The 24,930-nt window shown below is 37.6% G+C and overlaps 1 protein-coding gene across 1 annotated transcript; it reads left to right on the top strand.

Annotated features, from left to right (window-relative positions):
* DDX1 (DEAD-box helicase 1) lies at window positions 1-19,823 on the top strand. Its single transcript, XM_030945416.1, has 26 exons — window positions 1-62; window positions 1,942-1,993; window positions 2,866-2,929; window positions 3,443-3,472; window positions 3,686-3,782; window positions 5,291-5,338; window positions 5,474-5,557; window positions 6,895-6,978; window positions 7,411-7,487; window positions 8,737-8,809; window positions 8,922-8,998; window positions 9,668-9,782; window positions 10,273-10,411; window positions 11,432-11,492; window positions 12,640-12,738; window positions 13,405-13,494; window positions 14,114-14,302; window positions 15,327-15,378; window positions 15,818-15,964; window positions 16,619-16,710; window positions 17,248-17,320; window positions 17,743-17,815; window positions 17,932-17,974; window positions 18,197-18,292; window positions 19,043-19,163; window positions 19,495-19,823. The coding sequence occupies exons 1-26, from the start codon at window positions 47-49 to the stop codon at window positions 19,623-19,625; spliced, it is 2,223 nt and encodes a 740-aa protein (XP_030801276.1). The 5' UTR covers window positions 1-46; the 3' UTR covers window positions 19,626-19,823.
* The last annotated feature ends 5,107 nt before the right edge of the window (window positions 19,824-24,930 follow it).

The following is a 24,930-nucleotide window of genomic DNA, read 5'->3' as shown; positions in this document are numbered from 1 at the left end:
CCGCGCGCCTGCGCCCTGCGCTGTTCGCGGCGTTCCCGGGGCGAAGATGGCGGCGTTCTCGGGTACGTGGCGCGGGGGCCGCGGCCTCTCGGCCCTGAGGGAGCCTCTCGCTTCTGCCCGCCGGCTCTCGGGCTCCCTGCGACACGGGGGAAGCACCTCGGCCGCCCTTCCAGCCTAGCCCGCGGTAGGGTGTGGCTGACCATAAACCAGGCTGGAGGTTGCGAGGCCTGCGGGGGATGTAGGTGCTTCTCCCCGTGTCCTCGGGCTTCTGTAGGCTCTGAGAAGTGGTTATCGGAATGGTTTTGCAGGTTTTATTGCATATGTGGATCTATCAAACGGGCTGCTTAAAAGTTAGGCTCGTTCCTCATGCTGTCTGCTTTTAGTAACAGGAGGTTTATCATAACTGTTCTCTGTATAGCAGTGTATAATAACTGGCTTTTTGTAAGAGAAGCTCTGCGTGGTGATACGGTTTGGCAGACTATGTATAAACTATATATGTGTATATAATAGTAAATTGTAATCCAAAGCTTACTATTAAAGGAGGAAGCATCACTCTTTGTGTCCCGTTTCCCATGTAGATATTTGTAGAACTAGGCAGCCAGCCAGGATCAGAGTTCTGTGAAGTTTTAATGTATATGGGGTTTTTAATTTGTTCCTTTTAACTGAACTTTTTGCATCTTACCATGGGGGGAAAATGCTGAAGCTTCTTCCCGAGATCTAGAGATCAGTTTGGATGCTAGGCAGCAGGATTAATTTGGATGTAGTTGAGGAAAATATCATGGTGTTATTGTTTGAGTAAATTCTTGTACTTTACATTGAATTAAACTGTGTGAGTTGGAAGTATATGGGGAAAAAATGTATGGATTTGTTTCCAACTTGGAATTAGTATGAATTGGTTTTGATTGCTATTGATTTTGTTGCTTGTGTGGGTTGTCTACTTTTGTAGGATTAGAGTCCTGCACTTGAAAATATTAAAGCTTCCTGCAATCACATTACAAATAAAACACATACCTTACAGCATTTGTATTATAGCAAGTGGAAGAATAATCTTTGGCTGTGCACACCCACCTGCAGCAGCCCAGCTCAGTGTGTGTGCACATGTGTGCTGTGCCTGAAACCCAGCATGTGGCAGTGCAGAGGCCAGGGTGAGAAACCTCTGCTTGGAAAGGTGCATGTTTCTAGCTGAAGGAATTGATTTAGAGTAACCTTATGTACCCAAGGAGATGACCAACAGATAAATTGTAATTTTGATGGTACCAGCATTTGGGTTGCTTAGGATCTGCTTTTCTCTTGCCTGTATTGAATAGCTGCAGGTTTCTTTTGTTTTCCTTTTTAAATACAGAGGATTTGTTTATCAACATACAAGCATGTTGCTCCATATTTAACTTGTGTCTGAGGTACAACCATCAGACCTTGAGATGACTTTACCAGAAGGGTTTCCAAGAAAAAAAGTTTAAAAAGCAGATGTAATTAATAACTTTCTCAAAATCAAAGCCTTGTCTTCTTATTGTCAGGCAAGATTTGGTGAACTAGAGTCCTTAGAGGATCGGGTTTTTTCAACTGTAGAGAAAGTTGGGTATTTGTGATTGACAAATGTCCTGTTGTCTGCATAGGCAGTTTCCTTAAAGGTGCAAAGATAAATACCTTGCCCTTGGAATGGTGCTCTGTTCCAGTGTGTTCACTTTGCTGCTGTGTCTGTACCCACCCCTGTGCCCTGTGTGTGCCTGACTTACTCTGCTGAGTGGGGACAGCTCTCAAAGCTGCCTATGAGGAAGGGAGAATGTCTCCATCAGTGGGTGCTGTAGTGAAGGCTGCACATGCTGTTGCCCACAAGAGTGGTTTTCCATGGTTCTGCCTGTAGCTGGAGGTGTTGATGCTTGGCAATCTTTGGGCAATGTGAGGTTATTAACGCTGCTTGATCCCTCTTTGCTTGTCTTACAGAAATGGGTGTTATGCCTGAGATAGCTCAAGCAGTGGAGGAGATGGACTGGCTGTAAGTAGGAGTGTGGCAAAGTCTAATTTGCCTTTCAGCAATGTATGACATGCTTCTTAAAGCACCTCTGCTGTCACATTAAAGCAAAGTGGATGTGTGTTTTCCTTTAACTGTCATTGCACCTCACGTGCTTCTCTGTAGTGTGAAAGAGTGAAGAGCACAAACTGACTGCAGCAGTAACCCTTAAACTTGGGCAGGCAGAGCATGACTGCTTATGCTTCACTTCTTTTGTTTCACAAAAGGCTCTGTGCCTCTGGGGTATTTATATATATTGGATTAAATACTGCCACATAATTGATGCTAGTGTAGTTTGTGTTTTCCAGGCTGTGGTCTATGATTGTGTTTTTCAAACTTAGTGCATGTGTGTCAGTCTTCTAAAAAAGTTGTTATTCTTGTGTTTGGTTACTTGTTTGGCCAACATGTTTTTACTTCAGAGTTTGATTTGAATTGTCATTCAGAAGGTTGTCAGTATGGACAAACTTAATGTATGTTGTTCTTCTCATATGAATATTAATTAGCTGTGATTGTCTGAAAATGCTGTTTGAGTTTAGTTGTCTTTACTTTTTTTTTTCCAGTTTTGAACAGGAATCATGTAAATGAGGTCAGCATAAGTGGCTTTAAAGAAAAACTCATTTGAAGAAAGGAAGACAAGGAATATATAGTTAATAAGGGGGTTTTTTTATCGTTAAGGTAATGATGTGAAATGTAGTGCTCTTACCAAGGTGCAGCTGAATCCACTGCAAGCCAGGAGGAATAGCAGTTACCTGCTTTATCTTGCAGATGATTTGGTTTCTGTGAATTTCTAGATAAGTAAAAATTTATTTTCTATTGATGTAGAACATTGCCTTGTGTTAATGTGTTCTTTCCTGCAGTCTCCCTACAGATATCCAAGCAGAATCCATCCCGTTGATCTTAGGAGGTGGTGATGTGCTTATGGTATGTAGGCAGGATAGTCTATTCTTAGAAATCCTCTGTCTTTCAGTTGTTGTTTGTGTGGTGAATTTTGTTCTTTCCAGACAGGTCCATAGTTAAACTAGCTCTCCTGTCGCACTTCAATAGAAAGTATATTCTCTTTGAGATACTAGTGTGTTTCCAGCTGTTCTTGCAGATGAAATCTGGGACTATTAGGCTTTATTTTTTGACTTCTTGACAGGCACTGCCACATGAACGAGGGCTGTCTGATCTCATCTGCTCTCCTTTTGGCTGTAAATACCTGACACAGCTCTGTATGGAACCTGGCTGATACTGCCCAAGCCAATGCTGCAGTATCAATAGCCTCGAAAGTATCATATTAGTATGCCTTGTTCATCCTGTCTTTTATGGTTCTCTGTGTTCCTCATTCCATAAGCCAAAATAATACTTCTTAAAAAATAAACTCAGTTTATCAAAACAGAATTCTAGAACAGTCCTTACAGTCCTGGTAAAACTCTTGTATTTTTCTTCCTATAGGCTGCTGAAACTGGGAGTGGAAAAACTGGTGTAAGTAATCAAATTAGCAGAAAGTAAAAGTCTTTAAGTGGTCTCATATATGCAGAGAGAATATTTATATGTGTTTAGGTATTTTTGGTAATAGTCTTTACCAACATATATGTAGGACTGTATTTCAGTGTTTCTGGCTGTGGGTATTGCACCCCAAAAAAAGGCTGGAAATAAGTGTATAACTTGTGGAATGAAAGTGACTTTTCATTTTAGGCTTTCAGCATTCCAGTTATCCAGATTGTTTATGAAACACTGAAAGACCAAATGGAAGGCAAGAAAGGAAAAGCCACTATTAAAACTGGAGGGGCAGGTAAGTTTTTATATGTCACATTCCTTGAATTCAAAAGTCTGCTGACTTGTGTTGATTTTGTCACTTTTAAAAGTAAAGTTAACCTGCCATTGGATGAGTATTCTTTCCATAATTTGGGATAATGTAAATATCATCATTCAGTGTTTTATTAAACAGAGAATATAAATTTACTGGTGGAATCATGGGAAGAACTGGTGTGCGTATGACTGCAGACTCTTAGTAATGCTCTTGTTTTCAGCTTGAAGCTGGCTGAGCCACACCTGGCTTTCCAGTGTTCTTCTGAAAGCCCCATACTAGGTTAATGCCTTGCAAGATGTGAAGTGGTAACGGTGTCCACCTTAAAAGAAGGATTTAAAAAATCTTTCTATTGCAGGATTAGGTGAGACCAGCTATGACACTGTGAATTTGGTTTGGGCCTCTTAAATAAGCTTGAGCAGAAAGCTCTTCTGGGCTCAAACATGTTTTTGTGTGGCTGGGATAACAGTGTAGGATCTTTCAGTTCTGATGTGCTGAGAAGATCTGTTTTGTTCCTTTTAGCACCTGCCTAGGTTTGGAATTGAATAATTGATATCTTGTTTCTTCTAGTAAACATTGAATTGAGCAGGAAATGCATAGGGCTGGAACTCAGCTATATAAAAAATGGATTGTAACCATGATAATATCCTCACAGTATTTGGGAATCTGTTATGCATCCATTTAATTGGGCTTGGAACCATAAAGCCAATAACCATGTCCAGTCTGTGGTACTGATAAGATTGGGTTTTATGTAAGTGAACAGTATTTGCACAAACAGCACTCTAAAGATGTTATAGAAGTTGTCATCATTATAACGACTGCTACATTGGTGACAGTAAAATTAACTTCTAAAAAGTTAAAATGAAATCCTCCTTGAGAGAATGTAATATGAATACACAAATACACTCAGTAAACCTAATTGAAATGACACCTGTTTGATTTTTTTTAATCATGTATAGATTTTATTACAGCATGTTGTTGGGCATATGAAAAATGAAGTCAGAAATTCAATGTGCATGTATCTTAGCTCCTTAGTAATGACATTTTAACTTACAGACTGAAAGATACTTTAATGTAAGCTTGGAACAGAAATGGCCAATAAATGGCCATTTGGCCATTTGGCCATTCAAATTTGTTGTTCTTCATATAGTTTTGGATATTTTCTATCTGAATTTGATTGTGATTGTGTGAAACTGCCTTATTTTATGAAAGTCTTCCTTGTTTGCAGTTGCATTTTTAAGTAACTTAATCTGTTCTTAATGGAATAATCTAAACTTCCATAGAATACCTTTGCATTAAGCATTTGTGCCCCTCCTTTGGATTGTAGGCCTTCATTTGAGCTTATATGAATTTCATATAATAGCTTTGGAACAAAGCTATTTCCCCAGAAAATTAAGCCAAACACTGTAGAAAGAATTTGAATTTCTAATTTGAGGTTTTCAGGCTTTCTTTTTTGATTAAATGCTTTTTCTGTTATTGTCTTTCAAACTTAGTGCTCAATAAATGGCAAATGAACCCCTATGACAGAGGATCAGCTTTTGGTGAGTTGTCCTGCTGTTCACTTGAGAACTTTTTGCTTGGTAAAAAAAGAATAAACTAGAGGAAAGAATGCATGAAGTTTTCTTTTAAAAGCAGTTAGACAATTTCTTTAACTAAAACTGTCTTGTAATTTTCAGCAATTGGATCGGATGGTTTGTGTTGCCAAAGCAGAGAGATAAAAGAATGGCATGGATGCAGAGCAACTAGAGGAGTGACTAAAGGTACATATAAAGTGCTGTGTTTTGAATACTCTTCCAGAAAAGTTTCAGCTGAAATGCCTGCTTGTCAGCCATTGTTAATGTAGATGGTTGCATTAAAAACTTTCTATCCATCTGACCAAATTTAGTAGCTTAAGACTTGGAAATGACAAATACCTCACTTTTGTTCTCCTTGTGTTGTAAATTACCTTTTCCCTGATAGCGATGCCTGAAAGTAGAACAAAATCTTCCCAAACCTTAAAATTATAATAGAAAAGCAAACATTTACTTGACAGCCTTCAGGTACACAATATGGTGAAAACCATGCCCCAAATTGGAGTCCTACAATTTTATAAGATTGGGCAGTTAGAATATCCAGCCAGTATTGTCCAGTTAAGGAGCAGTTGGTTAGGTAATCCTCCCCCTGGATTCTGTCCCATTGGAGTCTTCCACCAGAGGACCCCCTGGTCCTCTGACTCTACCTGTATTATATCTACGATATGTGGTACAAAATAAAAATGTCCGTGGTAAACTAACAAGTAAGATTAAACAGAACTTCTAAGAGTGTATCAAAGAGTTTGTTCACTGTGATAAAGAGAGCTGGAAAAGTACTAGAAATTATACCTAGGCATTTAAGGGTCTACTAAGCTACAAATACATGAAGTATACATAGAAAGCTAAAAATCTTCAGGCATCAATAGGAGACTGAGTTGCAGTAGGCAGAATCATAACTAATATTCATCAGAATGCATCTTTTTTAGGAAATGGCTATGCACACAGTACTTTGAGTTGTTTCCTCACAGACTTCATGCAGGTGTGCAAAAATTTGATGGTTCTGTGGTTGTAGCAGTAGTTGAGAGGCCAACCCTAACACTTGACTCAGAAACAGAGTCATCCTGATACTCCAGTGATTCTGGGAGTGTGTTCAGAAAGACCCTAAACAGTCTCCTTTAATGGGGTGTGCAGATAATTCTGTAGTCTGTGTGTACATAACAGCCAGTTGGATGTTCTTCAAGTGGCACAAGGAGTTGTTGGTGCTGGGGCATGCTGGTGGTCTGGTTCTGATTCTGCAGAACCTTGTGTCCTGGGTTTACCAGTTCCCATGCATTCAGTAGGATCACTTCTCTCTTGCTTGTCACTCCTTTGGAGCCTTTCACACTCTACCTCTGTGTACTTTGTCTCTCTTGCCTGCTCTTTCTTCATTCCATACATAGGTATAGACACAACCTTTTCACACAAAAACAGTGTAGGGGATTTCATCACATTTTTAGCAGGACTGGGATGTTAGATTGAAAGTAGCAAGCCTGAACCACCTAAATGAATTTGGGTATTGTATTAGATCCTTTCTTTTTCTTTTAAAGGGAAATACTACTATGAAGTTTCCTGTCATGACCAAGGCTTGTGCAGAGTTGGTTGGTCAACTATGCAGGCTTCACTAGATCTGGGTGAGTTTCCTTCTGAAGAGCCTATAGGTAGTTTTTGTATTGACATGGAATGGGTGGAGTGCTGTTCTAGTGTTGCAGAGAATGGACTCTTCGGGAAGGATCCCAGTATTGGGGAGTTGAAAATGTTTTGTATAAGTATTTTAATTCCTGTAAGGGGAAGTCTTTGTTTGTGGCAGTGTTTTCTTGTCTTCTGTGACTTTCTGCCTTTTATGCTTTTTTTTTATTTTTAATGAAGATGACTGGAGACAGGTAAAATTGATAAATGTACTGCTGCAGAAGTACTAGTTTGGTGTACATCCAGGTCAGAAATTAGTAGTTAGCACTGTGTATTATTTGTTTATGAGATAGTGTTGGAAATTTCAGTTGCTAATACCAAAAGGAAAAAGCATAACCTGTCAACCAAAAGATAAAAACCTATTGTATTGTCTTCAGGCACTGATAAATTTGGCTTTGGATTTGGTGGCACTGGTAAGAAATCTCACAACAAGCAATTTGACAGCTATGGTGAGGTAAGCTTGAATTGCATTTGGCAGAAATATTTTTAAAAGTTTTGCATGTTAGTTTTGTTCTGTTACAGTCGACTGTCTTTTGAAGTAGGGCTCACTGCTAAGGGAGGCTCACTGGGCAGAAGGCCAATGGAACATTGAAGCATTTTTTCACAAAAGCTTATTAAAAGATTCAACAAAAGCAGTTATAAGCTTGAGACATGATAGTGGTTATACTGCAATTATATTGATTCTTATTTAGAAGTTAAAATTTTGCTGTTTTAAACAGGTTAAAAGTTAACTGACCTTGAGATTTGTCTTGACTTACTTCATCTTTAGCTTGAGTAAATCAACCCATATGTATACACTGGGAACATGCAAGTGAGGGCATCATATTCTGTTTACTAGAAGTTAAAATAGAAGTAATTTCACAACTCTCTAATCTGTCAAAATGCATTATTAATTTTTACTAAAACATAGAGTGCACTACTCCTGGCTATTGAGTTGGGTTTGCCATTACCTTAATGTACACTTCTCAAGTGTCTGCTGGGAATATCTGTAATGGATTTTGTGTAGTGTAGCAGTGGAATTGAGATGTTTAAACATAAATAAATGGGCACTAAAGCAGAAACTCAAGTCTTTTTGTGCTAATAATAACTCAATGTCATAAAACCTGCAACTTTTATGACTACTGTAACTTGTTTAATAGTGACTCTTGAGCTTTTGATTAGAAGCACATAATAATATATAAATGTTATTGAATACCTTTAAAACTAGCAGATCTCAAGACACTAAGATAAAGCATTTAAGTATGCATAACATGCATATAGTGTCATCTTCAAGAGTTAGTCTTTTATTATAGTCAAAATACAGGTTTCTGATGCCATGTTTGGTGTTCTAAGCTTAGATTTACATTGGCTAATAAATACGTGACTAATGTGCTTTTCCATAATGCAGAATACTTCAGGTATATGACTTAAATGTATCATTGTCATTGTGTTAGTTCTTGAAGTAAATTTAAAGCAGTAATAAATGCTTAAATATCTATGATCAATTGGGCAGTTTACTGAACACTTGAAATCAAATAAAAATATGTGTTCTATTTACAACAGTCTGGCTGAAATAAATTGAACTTGTTTGACTTAAGAATCAGCATTTATTAGGGAGAGGTGAGAAAACTAAAAGCTGACAGAATATAAGCACTAAGTTGTCTTAATGCACTGAAAATGTCTTAGTTTCACAAACCTTATTTTGTTGTGGTTTTTTTTTTCAGGAATTCACTATGCATGATACAATTGGCTGTTATCTAGACACAGAAAAAGGACAAATAAAATTTTCCAAAAATGGTAAATTTTATTCTCTTTGTTTGGAATTTTATTTGGATGCTTTCACTGGGGGGTAGGGAAGGAGAGAAATGCACACACTTGCAGAGTCTGACCGAACCAACCCTACTTTCAGGGAAGGACCTTGGCCTTGCATTTGAAATCCCACCACATATAAGGAACCAAGCACTTTTTGCAGCTTGTGTACTGAAGGTAACAGGAATATTGCAGATGTCCAAGATTATTATCATTTTTCTGGGTTTGTTTATACTTAAGTATAAAATTTGCATAGCCACTTACAGTTACTGCCGTTGTGCATGTAAAGTCAGTTTTCTTTGGTTTACCAGTATTCACTACTGAAGTAATAATGTACCTTTGAGTACCATTTAACCTAAATGTTTAAATTCAAATTTTAGTCTTGAATTTATAGGTAGAATAGCATGGACAACTAATTCCTAATAACAGTGCTATGTTGTGTGTATTAAACTGTTGTATACTGCCATTCAACTGATACAAGCAAATAGCTTGAAAGTCAGCCTATTTCATGTGTTCTGAACTCTAACATTACTGTAATGTAGTACTATGTCTTTCTGAGTTAGTCTTCTTGAGTCTATCTCTCAAGCAGTAGAGATTTTGGTAAAAAAAATTTTCAGTGGTTAGAGAGATGTACAACTTCAGAAAAAATTCTTTGGGTTTTTTGTTGGCTTTTTTCTGTGTGTTTGGTTGGGAGTTTTTTAAGTTCCAGCAACTTAGGGAACAGGAATGTATAAGATGGGAGAAGAAAAGACCTTGCCTATCTCCTTGTCAATCTCATTTGAGTTGCTTCTCATTTTATGTGGTCTCTTGAATCTGTGTGTATGACACAACTTTTTTGAAACCTAGAATGCTGAATTGAAATTCAATTTTGGTGAAGAAGATTTCAAGTTTCCACCAAAAGATGGCTATGTTGGCCTTTGCAAGGCTCCTGAGGGTAGTGTTGTAAAATCACAACACTCAGGTAGGTTAGATTTTTACAAACTTCTCTTGTTTCTATATTCAGGTTGTGTTGCAGAGCATCTTTGGATCCCTTTAATTGCAATCAGAAAGATCTTAAATAGAGCAGTAATGAAGAAATATTGATGCTTTTTTGAAAGTATACCAGATTTTCTTACTGTTAAACCACCAATAGTCTTTAATATTTTGAATTTAGAAGTACATCAGATAAAAGAAGTCCAGCTAAGTTTTTCAACAGTGTTACTGTAAAAATCTGTGTGGGTCTTTATGACCCACAGTAGAATGGGTTATCCTGCATGGGCCAGTACACCCACTTGTAAGTTCTGATCATTATTCTGAAGTTACTCATAACTGAGAGAGCAATCACATCACCTTTCAATGGAGCATTTAAAAATATTAGCTTTTAATTACTAATAGAAAATCCAGATTTGTTTCCAGTAAAAATTCCAGAATAGGAATGTAGTTTGTCTTAATGGTGATTTTTTTCCACTTAGGAAATGCGCAAGTGGTTCAAGCACAGAACCTTCCAAATGCTCCAAAAGCATTGATTGTAGAACCGTCAAGAGAGCTGGCAGAACAAACTTTGAACAATGTGAAGCAGTTCAAAAAATATGTTGATAATCCCAAATTAAGGTAATAGTGAATTTGCTAGTTGCATTTATGGTATTTTCCATGGTTGTAACTTCACGGGGAGATGGGGGGGGTAGGTTCCACTTGTAGCTAAGTGAACCATAATCTGCAGTGCTGCTGATAATAATATCAGTAATAACCTGCTACCAACCAAACTTCTGACTATGCAACTGCAGTTAGATCACTTAGGGTTTTTTGGTATGTTTTATCAGTGGACTACCTTTTTCTCATACAACAAATTTGGTGGGTAGGGCTTTTTTTTTAATTATCAGTTATAACTACTGTGATACTTCACATGCTTCTCTTGACTAAAAATGCTATTGGCTTACTGCCCTTCTTTCCTAAACATTTTTCTATGCCCCCATCTCCCTCTACCCCCTATTTTGTTTGTTTTTCATCTCCCTCAAATAGTTGTATACAGGGTCTTCTCTCTTTAATTAATGTGCTTGCAGGACAAATTATCATGGAGGTGCAATTCTGAAAAATGAATCATCTATAAGTTGCTTTGGATTTAGATTGTGTCTGCTTTGTCTGTGCTTCTAAAACTTGAACATTTCCCAATTCTAAACTGCGATCTGTGTAAAGAGTTCATTTACTAGAATTGCTGGGACTAAGCAATAGGAATGGGCAAGCTACAAGGAAAGATTCATTTAGTTTACTGTTATTTGCATTTCTAACTTTCAAGGACACAGGAAACTTTGTTGAACTAAGTTACATTATTTCTGAGATTTTTAAGAAACATTCTTTGTAAGATTAAATTTGTTAAGGTGCTCATTTGCTTAATACAACTGTGATAAAGTAATCACATTCAAATACAGTTTGGTAGCAGAGTTTTCACTTGAACTGAGGTAAACTACATGTGAAAGGACGAGTTTCAAAATTAATTTTTTCTGTTATTCTTGAAATTACTGTTCAGAGCTGTTAATTGTCAGCTATCAATAAAAACATGTGTCTGAAGACAGATTCTAAGTAGACCTGAATATAATAAATGGGTAAATGTTGAATATATTCATGTAATTTTAGGGAACTGCTTATTATTGGTGGAGTTGCTGCAAGAGATCAACTCTCTGTACTGGAACAAGGTGTAAGTTATATTTTTTTCATATGATTTATCATTTGGGATTTCAAGTAATTTATGCTGTTGCTAGAGGATATTAATGGTGGTAACTCATGTAATAAGAATAATAAACATGTTAAAAAGAAAATGTACAGTCAATAGGAAACTATTGCACCAGTTGCACCAGTCTAGCAGTTGTTCCTTTACTTCCATGTCAATACAAGTACCTATACTACTTAGTCAAGTTCCGTTGAAGCCTGAGTACTCCTGAAGATTTTAAAATAAAGGTGTAATTGTTTGCCATTTGTCCTTAACCAACAAGACAGTTTTCCTATTAAGTTCTGTCCTGTTTTTGTGAATAAAAATAGTCTGCAGTTATCAAGATGAACCTACACTACAAACCAGTCCTACATAGAAGGAAGTGGTCTGGTTTCAGCACCATGAAATGTACAATTGATTCAATCACACTGTAGGGAGAACTGAGTCACAGGGCCATGTTTTATATTTAAGACTCACTTTTGGAAGTGAAAGCACATCACTATTGATAAGTTTTCTAGTGGTTCTAACTGCCAAAATAAAAATCTTCTGTTAAGCCTACTTGAACCAAAAGATTATTCAACTTCCACGTGAACGCTAAATTCTTGGTTGTGAACTTTTTTGCCTGGCAAAATTTGAAGTTATTTCTATAGTTGATAGATTCCACCATGAGAAAAATGTATCCCCATTTAAAAATAAATGTTTGTTGGCTTTTGATAACAAGATTACACAGCTTGGAGTTCAGGGAAGGAAAAAACGGGCACAGCACTTCCCAAATAAGGGAAGACTTCCTCCCTAAGGTAGATTATGCTAATGAAAATACTGTAGAACCAAAATGAAGGTTGCTCACAGAGGAGGTTGTAGGATCCCTTTCCAGAAGGGTACTGAAAATTGTATTAGGCAGCTGCCTAAAGTAACTTAGAAATTGTCCTTGATTTCCATGTGAAGGTGGGGAGTGGAGACCAGATATTCTCAAGAGATCCCTCAGACTCAAATTACTCTAGGATTTTATGAAGTTATAATTAATAGAAGATAAAGCATTATACTGGTAATTGTCTCATAATGTTAATCTTAGATGAAACTTTTAATGCCTCTAATTAGTTACAGGACCAACTCATACTCTTTATGTACTTAATAGGTGGATATTGTTGTTGGAACTCCTGGAAGGCTGGATGACCTGGTCTCAACAGGGAAGATTAATTTATCTCAAGTTAGATTCCTGGTTCTGGATGAAGCTGTATGTAGAGAACTAAATGCTACTTAAATTCTGTTCTTAAATGCAATGTGATACTTGCAAAAAAGTGAAACATTATTTTTCTATAGTATTTGATAATTCGGTGGAACAGTTAGATACCTATACACTGTTCCATCTTAATCCTCTCATTGTTTACAACCATAGTAACCTACTTTTTTTTCCCCCACCCTCATAGCCTCTCTGTTAAATCTGTTTGGAATTTTTCTGATAGGAAAATGTATTTCAAATTATATTTACAAGGTACTGAAGTCTGTCCCTGCCACTGCAGGGAGCTCAAAGGACAAAGACAAAAAATAAGTGTTAGTTAACCCAGCAGGTCTTGAGGCCAGTGAATGTTGTACTCAATATGCTGTGAAATAAGGGCATCTCTCTGATCTCTGGTAGTACATCTGAATATTCACAAAGATCAAATGCCTTGGGGTGTTAGCTAGGAGTAGCTGCTGAGCTTCTCAGCAGCTATAAGTGCTCCACATTTTTACTGGGTTTTCCTCCTTAGTAATAATATCCCTGCTATGCATTGACCTGTCCAGCTAATTAAAAGCAGGAACTTCTGAGACTAGGAGTGTGTTGCTTATCTAACTCAAGTGTAAAGACTGAGAAATGAGAGAAGATTTGCATCTTCATCTCTTTTATTTCATCCCCACACAGGATGGCCTTCTCCTCCAAGGTTATTCAGATTTTATAAACAGAATCCATAGTCAAATTCCTCAGATAACCTCAGATGGAAAGAGACTTCAGGTATAAAATATTTGTGGTTTGTTTTTTTTTTTTGTTGTGGTTTTGGTTTGGGTTTTTTGTGTGTGTGTTTGTTTGTTTGTTTGTTTGTTTTGTTTGCTTAAATATTTTTGGGGGTGTGTTGCGTGCTCTGCTTTCAGTTGTTGACTATTATTTGGCATAGAGCATGCTTCTTTGGAGTTTCCAAAAGCTCTTGTCCAAAACTAACATGCGTTCAGTGAGTTCAGTAATTGCCTGTGAAAATATTTTTAGCCTTCTAGATGTTGAAGCCTAGTGTTCAGGAGTTTTCAATTTATTTTGAATTATTTATATATAAATCTAGCAAACATGACTGAACACATACTTTATGTTTTCTAACATATTAATAATCTTGATTCATCAATTTTCAATAGTTTTGCATTCTTCCTGCTATTTTTTTGGGTCTCTGTAACAGAATAGTTAAGCAACTTACTTTGTGTCTTGACTCTTGCCAACTGAGTGGTTCCTGTGATGAGATCCAAACATTTTCTGTTTTGCTACATTAGCTATTCAACTATGTAACATTCATACAGTTCTACTCTCACCTTTTTGGACTGGGAGGATTTTATCTTCAGTGGTTTCCATGTGACTCTCTTCTTCTCAGGTGATTGTGTGCTCTGCAACCCTGCATTCTTTTGACGTGAAAAAACTATCCGAAAAAATCATGCATTTTCCCACCTGGGTTGATTTGAAAGGAGAAGATTCTGTCCCTGAAACTGTACACCATGTAGTTGTGCCTGTAAATCCAAAAACTGATAAACTCTGGGAAAGGCTCGGCAAGAATCATATCAGAGTAAGTGAAAATTGAGGTTATTTGTCCATGTTTACTTATTTAACCTTCAGAACAGGGGCCTAATACTGAAGGATCTTTGCTGGCTATTGAAACAGCTTAATCTGAAATGGTTTGTTCCATGGTAGTCAGCATCGTATCAGTGGTGTCATAACTCTGTTTCTGAACAGCTCAGTGTTACAAACATGGCTGAGGAAGTGCTTGATAGAGTAACAGTCTGATTTGCACTAGAGAACAATGGCATTGTGCTTTTTCACTCATTTCACAGCTAATGGTCTGTGGCCTAACTGTACTTAGTATCTCTTTTCTGACTTGGCAGGAGGGAATAAACCTGCCAAGATGGATCATTCTATAAGGTAGTTCTGTCTCCAACCCATGTGAATGACATGAGCAGTTTTTACAGGAATGGTTGTCATATCAGACTGCATTTGAGATTCCAGATTCTACATACACCTGACACCTATTCACATGAGAAGGTGTTGGTTGGCCAGGTCTTTAGTATTCAACTTCTGAATAACCTGGAACCATATTTTGTTCTTGGCAACTCTGATGCAGTTACAAATCTATGGTTTTCTTAATCTCTCCTTGTCTTTGGAATGTCTGTTTGTCATGTGTTGTCATTAAGTCTTAGTGTGAGTTTATTTCTTTTGGATTTTAAGTTTATATCTGATTCAGGCTAGCATAGGGGAAAAGATAAGGAGTTACTATTTATGTGATTTAACTATATTTTTCAAAATCTTCTTATTCTGGTTTGTTTGTGTGTTTTCAATTCTTCACTTTGTTCAAAGGTGTTTCCTATCCAGTGGCTACATAGTTTTATTGCCATTTTTATGAATAAGTTTTGTATTCTTAAATACAAGACTTTCCTGTAGCTAAAGGTGGGTAAACATGGCTCGTAGGAGAGCAGAATGCTAAGATTACTTCTAAACTTTTGTTTCTTCCTAGTTACAAGTTAGTGGAGTCAAGTATTTCTCTGTGAAGAGTGGACTACTGACTTAGGGGGCTTTTTTGTTTGTGTTTTTTCTAGACTGATGAAGTACATGCAAAAGATAATACACGGCCTGGCGCTAACACTCCAGGTAACGAGCAACACTAAGAAATAGTGACATTTTTGTAAATGTTTTGAATTAAAGGTAAATTGTAGTAGATACTGGCCTTGAGTCATGTTCCTCCAAAATTTTATTTCTGTGTTCTCATAGTCTTGAAGGGAATGTGTTTCTGTAACTGGGAAATTGGAAAGAGACTTGAATATATATTTTGCAGATTTGTAGACAAGCGTTTGTTGATGTGTATAAGAAACCTGAAACTTCTGAGTGCTTTTGTGCCTCGTGTATTGTATCACCTTGCAGCACAGGAGCGTGGAAGGCAGAGGTAGAAACTGAACGTTTAGCTTACTTGCTCTAATAATAAAAGTTTAACTGTCTACTTGAAGGCTAGAGAACTTCAAAGATATGCAGTTCAAAGGTTCTTCATGTTTTTAAACAATTTGAGTGAAATAACTTCTTTATTTTTATTTAGAAATGTGGTCTGAAGCTATTAAAATTCTAAAGGGAGAGTACACTGTTCGAGCAATCAAAGAGCACAAGATGGATCAAGCCATTATCTTCTGCAGAACTAAAATAGACTGTGATAATATGGAGCAATACTTCATCCAGCAGGGTGGAGGTAATGTTTTCATGTCAACTTTACTCAGCTCACTTTTCTCACTTCTGTGTTTTTTCAACACCAAATTTGTATGATAGAGGTTACCAGTACAGGGACACAGCACAAATAAAATTGTGCTTCAGGTTTTTTTTTGCATACTGACTGGGCATAAAATTCAGAGTTTTGTAGCAGGCAGCTGCAGGGGTGCCCTTTGTGAAAGAAAGCAATGAACTGTCTTGTACATGTTCCAGATAGCTTTGAAATGAATGGAAACCCATCATGCACCAAAATTTGAACCAGTGAGAAGATATATGGTGCCTCTGCTGAAACATGCTAGTAAAACTTGATAGTTGGTAAGGGCAAGAGACACGGGAAGAGATGTTCACACCTAAAAAGACATAGGAGAAATGTGAAAGAAAACACAGGAACAGTGAAAGGCATGTGTGAGGAAAAAGGTGAAGACGAACGTTTGTAGAAATGGGGAAATTTAGAGCAGGAAGGGGTAAGGAAAAATGCCTGCACAGATCTGCTCTTGGGAGGAGGGAGAAATTGTGTTTTACTGCTTGTCTTGTGTATTTTTTTCCACCCCAATGCCTGTGAATTTTTTTTCCAGATCTGTATGGTTCTGTGTCATAGCTTATATGTGATGTTATTAATGTATATAAATTCTTTCAGGGCCTGATAGGAAGGGACATCAATTCTCATGTGTCTGTCTGCATGGTGATAGAAAACCTCAAGAACGAAAGCAAAACCTGGAAAGATTTAAGGTGATGCAGCAGATTCTTGAAGGCTTTTTCCTCACTTCCCAATATCTGAATTCCTATGGTTCCTATGTTAATTTGTGTTCCTAGTTCTTAATTTAAATTAAATTGCATTCAAATGCTCTATGTCACACTTCCTGAAATTGTAAGGCACGTTTTCTGTAGGTGGAAGTTTGTACTGGTATCAGTATGACCTTTGTGAGTTTGAATTCAGAAGATAGTAGGCTTACTTTGAAATAAAAACCTAACTTTAAACTCTATAGTAATTACACTGGTTTTTAAGGTCCTTTAGTACTTGGTCACTTAAAAAAAAGTTTCAGTATTACAGTTTAGTTTTGATTAAGCTGTTTGTTGGTTTTGTTTGCCTAATGGTGCTGGGGAAAGAAACAAGGATGTAAATTCACCAAACTATTCATGCTTTACTTGAAGTGTTCTTAAATGTACAGAGACACTTCAAGGTGAAGTGCAAAGGACTATGATTTCATTGCTTGTAATTTTGCTTGCTGTGTTTAGCACATCACTTCATTACAGCTGTTTTTGCAGAGAGGAGATGTCCGTTTCCTGATCTGCACAGATGTTGCTGCTAGAGGAATTGATATTCATGGTGTACCATATGGTAAGACAGTTTTTTAAACTTAATCTGTTGAATTGCACTGGAACTTCGATATATTTACCTGTCCAGTACTTAAAATAAATATATGACCTATAGCAAAATTTTAAGAGATTAGATGTTAAAGGCTGAAACTAGACAATATTTAATTTGGTTGTTCACCGTAAGTTCTCAAATACTTGATGTTGTTCTGCATTTTTTGAAATCGTTCATTTGGTTTTCCATTCTTGCCAAAAAGTAATCGGGGAGAAAGCAGTTTGAGAGTGAGAGCCTTTATTGCAGGTATTGCAGGTTACACCTGTAACTGTTGTAATAGACTATAAAGTATGTACATAGACTAAAGAGAAGAATTGCAGCAATCAAAATAGTATTTTAGATATCTGATCTCTGACCTTAGCTCATACATTTCTGTGAACTGTGTTACACAGTTATCAACGTGACACTCCCTGATGAGAAACAGAACTATGTTCATCGAATCGGGAGAGTCGGCAGAGCTGAGAGGTATGTGTGTGTTCAGGGCAGCCACCAGGTGTTCTTGAGATTTGTTGTTGTTGTTTCACAAGTTGGCAATAGTTACTGAAATACATTTCTCCCTCCCTTGTCTCCTAATATTTCAGGATGGGTTTGGCAATCTCCCTTGTGGCAAAAGAAAAAGAAAAGGTAATTATACTCCAAAGCAAAGATTAACAGACATTTACTGAGGTTCTGTCCTCAGCTGCTATGTGACCTTCTTATCCTGCGTTGAAAAACTTCTTTTTTGTCCCTGCTTAATTGAAGGAGAACTTAAACAGATTCCTGAGTTCTTTTTCGTGCTATAATTAGTCAAAATGAATGTACTAAACTATTTCATGAAGTTTAGAGGTCATTTTGCATTATTTCTAGGTTTGGTATCATGTGTGCAGTAGTCGTGGAAAAGGTTGTTACAACACCAGGCTGAAGGAAGAAGGAGGTTGTACCATATGGTACAATGAGATGCAGGTAAGCATTTTGCTTAAATGTCCCCCAATTCCTCTAAAAGATTCCAGAATAAAGTTCTTGTTTCACCTGTGTGGTTGAAGCACAAATCTAGTCTTAGGGTGTTTATAACCTTTGATTCCATTTAAAGAAGAAATTAGAAGACTTTTCAAGTTATATGTTCTGTAAGTTGTTTAATTATAAAAGCTTATTGTAATATTCCCAGCCAATGTTGTTGGGAGTCTTACTTGCAACTTCCTTATTGTCTTCCTAATCAAAGTCTGTTAAGATTTGGAGGATGTTAGTTATGCACTTGTGTTTAGATGGTTTGTTGCAAAACTTAAAACTGTTGTTTCTTTAACCTGGAAATAGTTTGTCACTTAAGTAGGTTTTCATTGGGATTTGTATACCAGCCATGAATGCATGTTAAAAAGCAATACTTGCCTTCTTTCTCTAATGAAGAAGGGCAAATACACCTCATCTGTGGTAAAATAGGCTTGGACTATGAGCTGTATTATAAAGTAGCCTCATTCATACAAGTAGGGTAGTGTATGAAATGAAGACTTCTAGGTGGGGTAAAACCATACTGAAATTGGAAATGAACTTTTGTAGTCTGAGCTGATAAAAATGTGTTAAGTCTTCTGTAGCTGTGACCAAACTGGTTCATGTACCATTCCTGTTCAAACTACTCAAATGTGATGGTTCAGAACACTAGTTTGACTAGTCTTGGACCAGAAGAGTATTTAAAGACTTCTTGGGTTTTTTTCCTCTTAGTTGCTGGGGGAGATTGAAGAACACTTGAACTGCACTATTGCCCAAGTTGAACCAGACATAAAAGTACCAGTGGATGATTTTGATGGGAAAGTTACATATGGGCAGAAGAGAGCTCTGGGCGGTAAGAATGAGCTATTCTCAAGTTCCCTTGCTATGCAGTGCTCAGTTTCCTGGTTGTCTCCTGTGTCACTACAGAATAATAGACTATAAATAAAAAAATAATAGATTATAAACAAATTTATTATAAAAAGCTGCTAGTTTGCAGTCTTCTGCATTTGTTACATGCAGCCTATGGGTTGCAAATGACAAAAGTATGTGTATGCCTGTTCTGGTTTCTTGTGCTTTTTTTTTAAATAAAGTAATTAACTCTCTGAATGACTGTGGTTGGACATTGTTAGTTCTGCTGAAAAATGGCTTTGAACACATAATTTAGATTGTATCTCTTTTGGCAGGTGGACTGTATAAAGGCCATGTGGATATTCTGGCACCTACAGTACAAGAGTTGGCTGCCCTTGAAAAGGAGGCTCAGACATCTTTCTTGCATCTTGGCTATCTTCCTAACCAGCTGTTCAGAACATTCTGATTGTGCCACACTGGAGAGAAGGCTTGAGTTAATAAATGCTCTGCCCTGCAAATACAAAAATCCCACACTGTCTCTGAGTAGAGGTAGTTAGAAAGCGATTAAAACTAAATATACTTCTTGCATGAGGAACAGAGTGTTCAGCACTGTTAACTTTGAGTAAGCTGTTCTCCTAATAAAATAAAACAAGTCAAAGATGAAGTGGTTTTGTTTGGGTTTTTTTTGCCTTAAAGGATTAATTTGCAGAATCATTCTTTGCATGATTTTGTTAATTTATTCAAAGTATAAGGGTAATTAGACAAATATGGGAGGAGAGGTTTATATTTCTATTTATTTATATTTAAAATTATTTAATTATTTGTGTACTGTAAATTTTTAATGCTGGGCTGACTAAAGATAGATTCATATTCATTCTGACAGCTATTTATACTAAATTAGAAAAAACCCCAGATCTCAAGTAGGTGTTTGATGAAGCTCTTTGTTATCCTAAACCCCTACATCTAGGCTGATAACTGCATTTTGATTCTATAGTTCTAGACTTCTCTCAGTTAATGGTTCTTAAATTTCTGAAATGGATTGTACAATATTGTAGCAATATTGTTACAAAGATTTCTACAATACTTTTGAATTCATAGGGGAATACCATATGAGTATCAAAGCATTTCACAAAACTGCAGGAAAAGCTTTTTCATGCAGTTTCATGCAGCAGTATAGGCTGAAGTATTTAATGCCTCTTGTGCTGCTTTCAGACGTTGAATTTGTTCAGTTGAAGTTACTGCAGTCTGGCTTGTAATTTCTTTTTAGCTTTTTTTTCTCTAGTGACTCTTCTGATGATAATTAGAAATTTCAATGACTTTGCCCGCAAATTGTCATCCAAATATCGCAGGTCATTGGGAATGCCAGACACCCACAAATCCAAGTTAGCTTTTGCCTTCTTTGTGAAGTCATCTTTTCATAAATGTTCTATCCCCTTGAAAAAGCAGTGACAATTTAAACTCAGGTTGAGCAAATAATGATTTGTAGTGTTACCTGGAGAGGGCAGACTGAGAGATCCAGGGATTATAATAAAAAATATAGATTTCTCAGTAATATAAACAAAGTATTGCATTTATAGAAATTAGTGATGTTACTTGATCCCAAGGAGAGGGGAGATTACATGGTATGCTTATCATTAGAATTTGGGAAGAAAAGTTCTATCGTGTTGTGTTGGTCCTTTCAGACAAAAGTAATGAAATCTGTCAATCCTAAATCAATCAAAATTAATTTATTGCAATGCTGAAAATAATTTAGATGCAGAAGGAATTAGATCATTCATGTTTGCCAGTTGAAGCTGAGATTAAAACTAGTTTCATCTAGTTTAGACATATATCTTGGGAAATATTTTTAAATCACAGGGAAATGGTAGGTAGGTGGAATCAAAGTCTTAGTAGCATTGATCTTTTTGTTGAAATGTGACATTCTTAATTTGCTACATGTTACCCAAGTGCTGATATTGTTCAAGATTTGCTGTTGGGTATTGAAATTACAAATCATGACTAATTAGGGCTAAAAAAATGATGCTAAAAAAGTAAATTAATTTAGGCATATAATTTAGGCATGCCAATTCTTACCTAAAATTTGTATTGGTGCTGGAGCTGAAATTGCTACAATGGCCTGATGTATACTTGCTTTCAGAAGAGTTTTGCTGATATGCCTTCAAATGCAGTAGCATGAAAGAGGTATCGGGCAGTTTCTGATTGAGAGATTTCAAAGGTTGTGTGAAATGTCAAGAACTTAACTGTATCTTGTGCTAAATGGCAGAAAGTCCCCACTGCCATAATCAGTAATCTCTAGGAAAAGTATTCAGATCAGATGGCGTATAGCAATTGTTTGGAGGGATCTGGCCTGGGGTTTTTGTATTACTTCCAGTTACTGCTGTCTTAAACCACTAAGATGGACTTACTGGAAAATTTGACATTTTCTCCAAAAAGGAAGTATGGCTAGTAAAAATCTTAAAAACCAAAATAAAATAAAAAGTTGAATGAAATTACGCTCAATTAAGTTCAGACAATTTTCCCTAATACAATGTTTCCTGCCTCTTGTTATTTTTATTTGGGAATGAACGTACCTTTACACCTGGTTACAGGAAGTGATAAGGCATATCTAGATAGACTGGCATAATTCCCGTTAAAAGCTTTAACTGCCTCTTTTGAACCAAGCACTGACTTGCTTTCACACCAGTCAAAGCTATGAAGATGTATTTGTACTGGACGTTAAAAGAACAGATACCCAAAAAAAAAAATTTCGGCGTCAAGTGGTGTATATTTCACGGGAATGCTCCAAGTGATTGGAAAAAATAAAAAATTCTCTCGTAGAAATCAAGTTACCTAATTTTTGTCTGCATCTCTGAATGTATCTGCCCGGGTGGGCTGCTGGGCACGCTGGGCTCCGTGCCTGGCCGGGGCTGTCTGTCCCGAGGCGCTCCGGCCGGGGCTGTCTGTCCCGGGGCGCTCCGGCCGGGGCTGTCTGTCCCGAGGCGCTCCGGCCGGGGCTGTCTGTCCCGGGGCGCTCCGGCCGGGGCTGTCTGTCCCGGGGCGCTCCGGCCGGGGCTGTCTGTCCCGGGGCGCTCCGGCCGGGGCTGTCTGTCCCGGGCGCTCCGGCCGGGGCTGTCTGTCCCGAGGTGCTCCGGCCGGGGCTGTCTGTCCCGAGGTGCTCCGGCCGGGGCTGTCTGTCCCGGGGCGCTCCGGCCGGGGCTGTCTGTCCCGGGGCGCTCCGGCCGGGGCTGTCTGTCCCGGGGCGCTCCGGCCGCTCGCACCGCGCTCAGCCCTGCCCGCCTCGTGGTGGTGCTCGCGTCTCGCGTATACCCGTTCCTACACCAGCCTGCTGCTCCCAACTGGGTCAATTACATTCCCTCTATCTTTTTTTTTTTTCTTTAGAAACAAACAAACTCCTAAACTAAAAAGAACTTAAAGCTGTTGGAGCTGTTTGTGTGGAACGCAAACTCACAATGAAGGGCCCTTGCTTCACTGTCTGACTTCTTGTCGCAGCTTGAATAAACATGCAGTGTGAGCTGCTCGGATTGCTAATCCACTAACTTCTGCTTTAAAGGGCTTGTTCCTTGTCTGGGTACAAAGCTAATTCTTGCTACTGTACATGTCAAAACTATGTTTATTTTTCTTCTCAGTGCTGATTTCTAGGGCTTGTGAACTGAAAACAGAAACAAAAAATAGGCTTTCATCTGTGCCCCTGGCAATATTTGTTGCCATTTACTGGCTTTAAAATTGTGTAAGCAAATCCCATGTAGACATTCTTGCTGTGCTTCAGCTTTCCTGACCAAAAGGAAGGAATGGGAAATTCAAGATTAGCCTGAGTAAAATGAAAAAAAAAATACAAATTCTAGTTTTAACCTTCTTTTTAAACTAGTTATATTTTAATAACAGCTATCAAGTTGACTTAGGGAGATATTTTTGTTTGGTTTCTTGAATTTATTACTTGCTTACTGGAGCACCCTTGTTCAAGAGCTTTGTATTTTTGACTAATTTGCTTTAGCACAATGTCTTTGAGAGAGCTCGCATTCTTATTGGATGATTAACTATTCATTTATAACTACTAGTAGTAATCTTTCTTTGTTTTCCTTTACACTCCTATAAAGGTTCCTTTTATGGAAGGGAAAAGGATACAGATGGTGTTTGCCACTCAGTGTCCAAACTGCTGAGCTGGGGCCCCCTTTTAGCAAGCTCCAAAGGCAGGAGGAGTTTGCAGGTCTCTTAGCTTTAAGTATGGCTCTGTTTTGCTATTGTGAAAGCAGACAAAATTGCTGCTGGCAACACAGACTTGTACTTCAGTCTTCTCATGTTTATGGAATCACACACACAAATAAACGTGCCTGGTCTATTTGAAGAGGTAATTGGCCTGTGGTCACTACCATATGTGAATATCCATATAATGCAGTAAGCTGGGCTCCTGCTTAAGCCAGTTAGCAAAATAGCTGCATCTCAAGTAGATTAGGTACATGTCAGAAAGAGGAAAAATGGGTGGAAGATTTGAAGGATGAACTTTGCCAAGAATTGAGTAGCCTGCTGCCTTGCACCTCTGTAGCTAGGGAAAAGTGTAACAGCTAGGGAGACTTTGATAAAATCTTTATCTGTGCAATTACACCACCCCTTGCCTGTTGACAATATGAAGTTATACAAGATGCGAGGGGGATCAAAACCTGTCTTGTGTAAGGAGTTCTCTAATAATGCTTTTTCTACTCGTTGTTTAAAAGCAAAAAGTTGCCACTTTTCAGATTTGCTACTTGTTGCAGTAACTGATGCATTTAGTCAATGATGAGCAGGGTCCTTATAATTTCTTATTAAAATTTGTCTAAAACTCACTGTGCCTCTTGCAGTGATATTTGTCTATATCTCTTGATTTCTAAAAAATGTGTCCAGATCCACAGATGGAAAAACTGAGGTAAAGAGATGTAGCAATCTGCTGAATGTCAGCCAAGACTGGCAAGAATTGTCATAATATCTTTGCAGCGGTAATATGTTAAATGCTGTTTCAAGATATACTCAGCACATGAATGAATTAGTCTTTTTCATAATGGTCATTATTATGGGAGGACATAAAGGTACATTCATGAAGTGTATCCCATGACTGCTGAGTACTGCTGCTTACTGGAGTGCCTAGGCTGTGTAGCAGAAAATTTCTCTTGTTCTGAAGGGATTTTCTTGATTTATTATTTAGCAGAAAAATTAAAAATACAAACAGCTTACTTAATACATGGAGAATAGATTGCTGGAATTCAGACTCTAGCTAACATTGAGCTAACACTGTTTTGGGTGACAGGATAATCTTGCCTCTCCAGAAATTACAGGTCTCCTTTCTGTAGGTGTTATGTTGGACCTGCCAGTGCTAGACAAAAATTCAGGTACCCTGTCAAACAGCATGAAGAGCTTGTGTTTAGACAACTTAAACCATCCTCTGTGTAAAATAGAGCTGAATTTAAAAACTCTAACACATATGGAAACATCATAGTACTGACATTTCGTAAACTGTGTTGCCTCTTCAGTTTGCTCTCTTTGGAGAGCACTAAAATGTTGTGAATTGTCCAGTGGTGACTTCCTTTTGTTTGTTGATTGTTGCTCATAGAAGATAAACTCATAGAAGATTTGGATGGTATCAATTAGAACCATCCTTCCACAGATGCCTTGTTGGGAACCAGCATCCTTTTAACCAGAGCTGTAATTGTGTTAGAATTGCTTCAACTTCTTGTATGAGTAACGAAGAATATCATGTAGGATAATAAAATAATAATAGAAATTACATCCAAATTGCTTTCAGT

The sequence above is a fragment of the Camarhynchus parvulus genome, chromosome 3 (assembly GCF_901933205.1).
Source record: "Camarhynchus parvulus chromosome 3, STF_HiC, whole genome shotgun sequence".
NCBI lineage: Eukaryota > Metazoa > Chordata > Aves > Passeriformes > Thraupidae > Camarhynchus > Camarhynchus parvulus.
This window is presented reverse-complemented; position numbering and strand designations above follow the sequence as displayed.

What these genes read in the sequence shown, in the direction of transcription:
- DDX1 (XM_030945416.1), top strand. An exon ending in AACTAGAGGAGTGACTAAAG is followed by an intron (nt 5,558 to 6,894) that starts GTACATATAAAG and finishes TTTCTTTTAAAG; the next exon opens with GGAAATACTACTATGAAGTT. An exon ending in GCCTGGCGCTAACACTCCAG is followed by an intron (nt 15,379 to 15,817) that starts GTAACGAGCAAC and finishes ATTTTTATTTAG; the next exon opens with AAATGTGGTCTGAAGCTATT.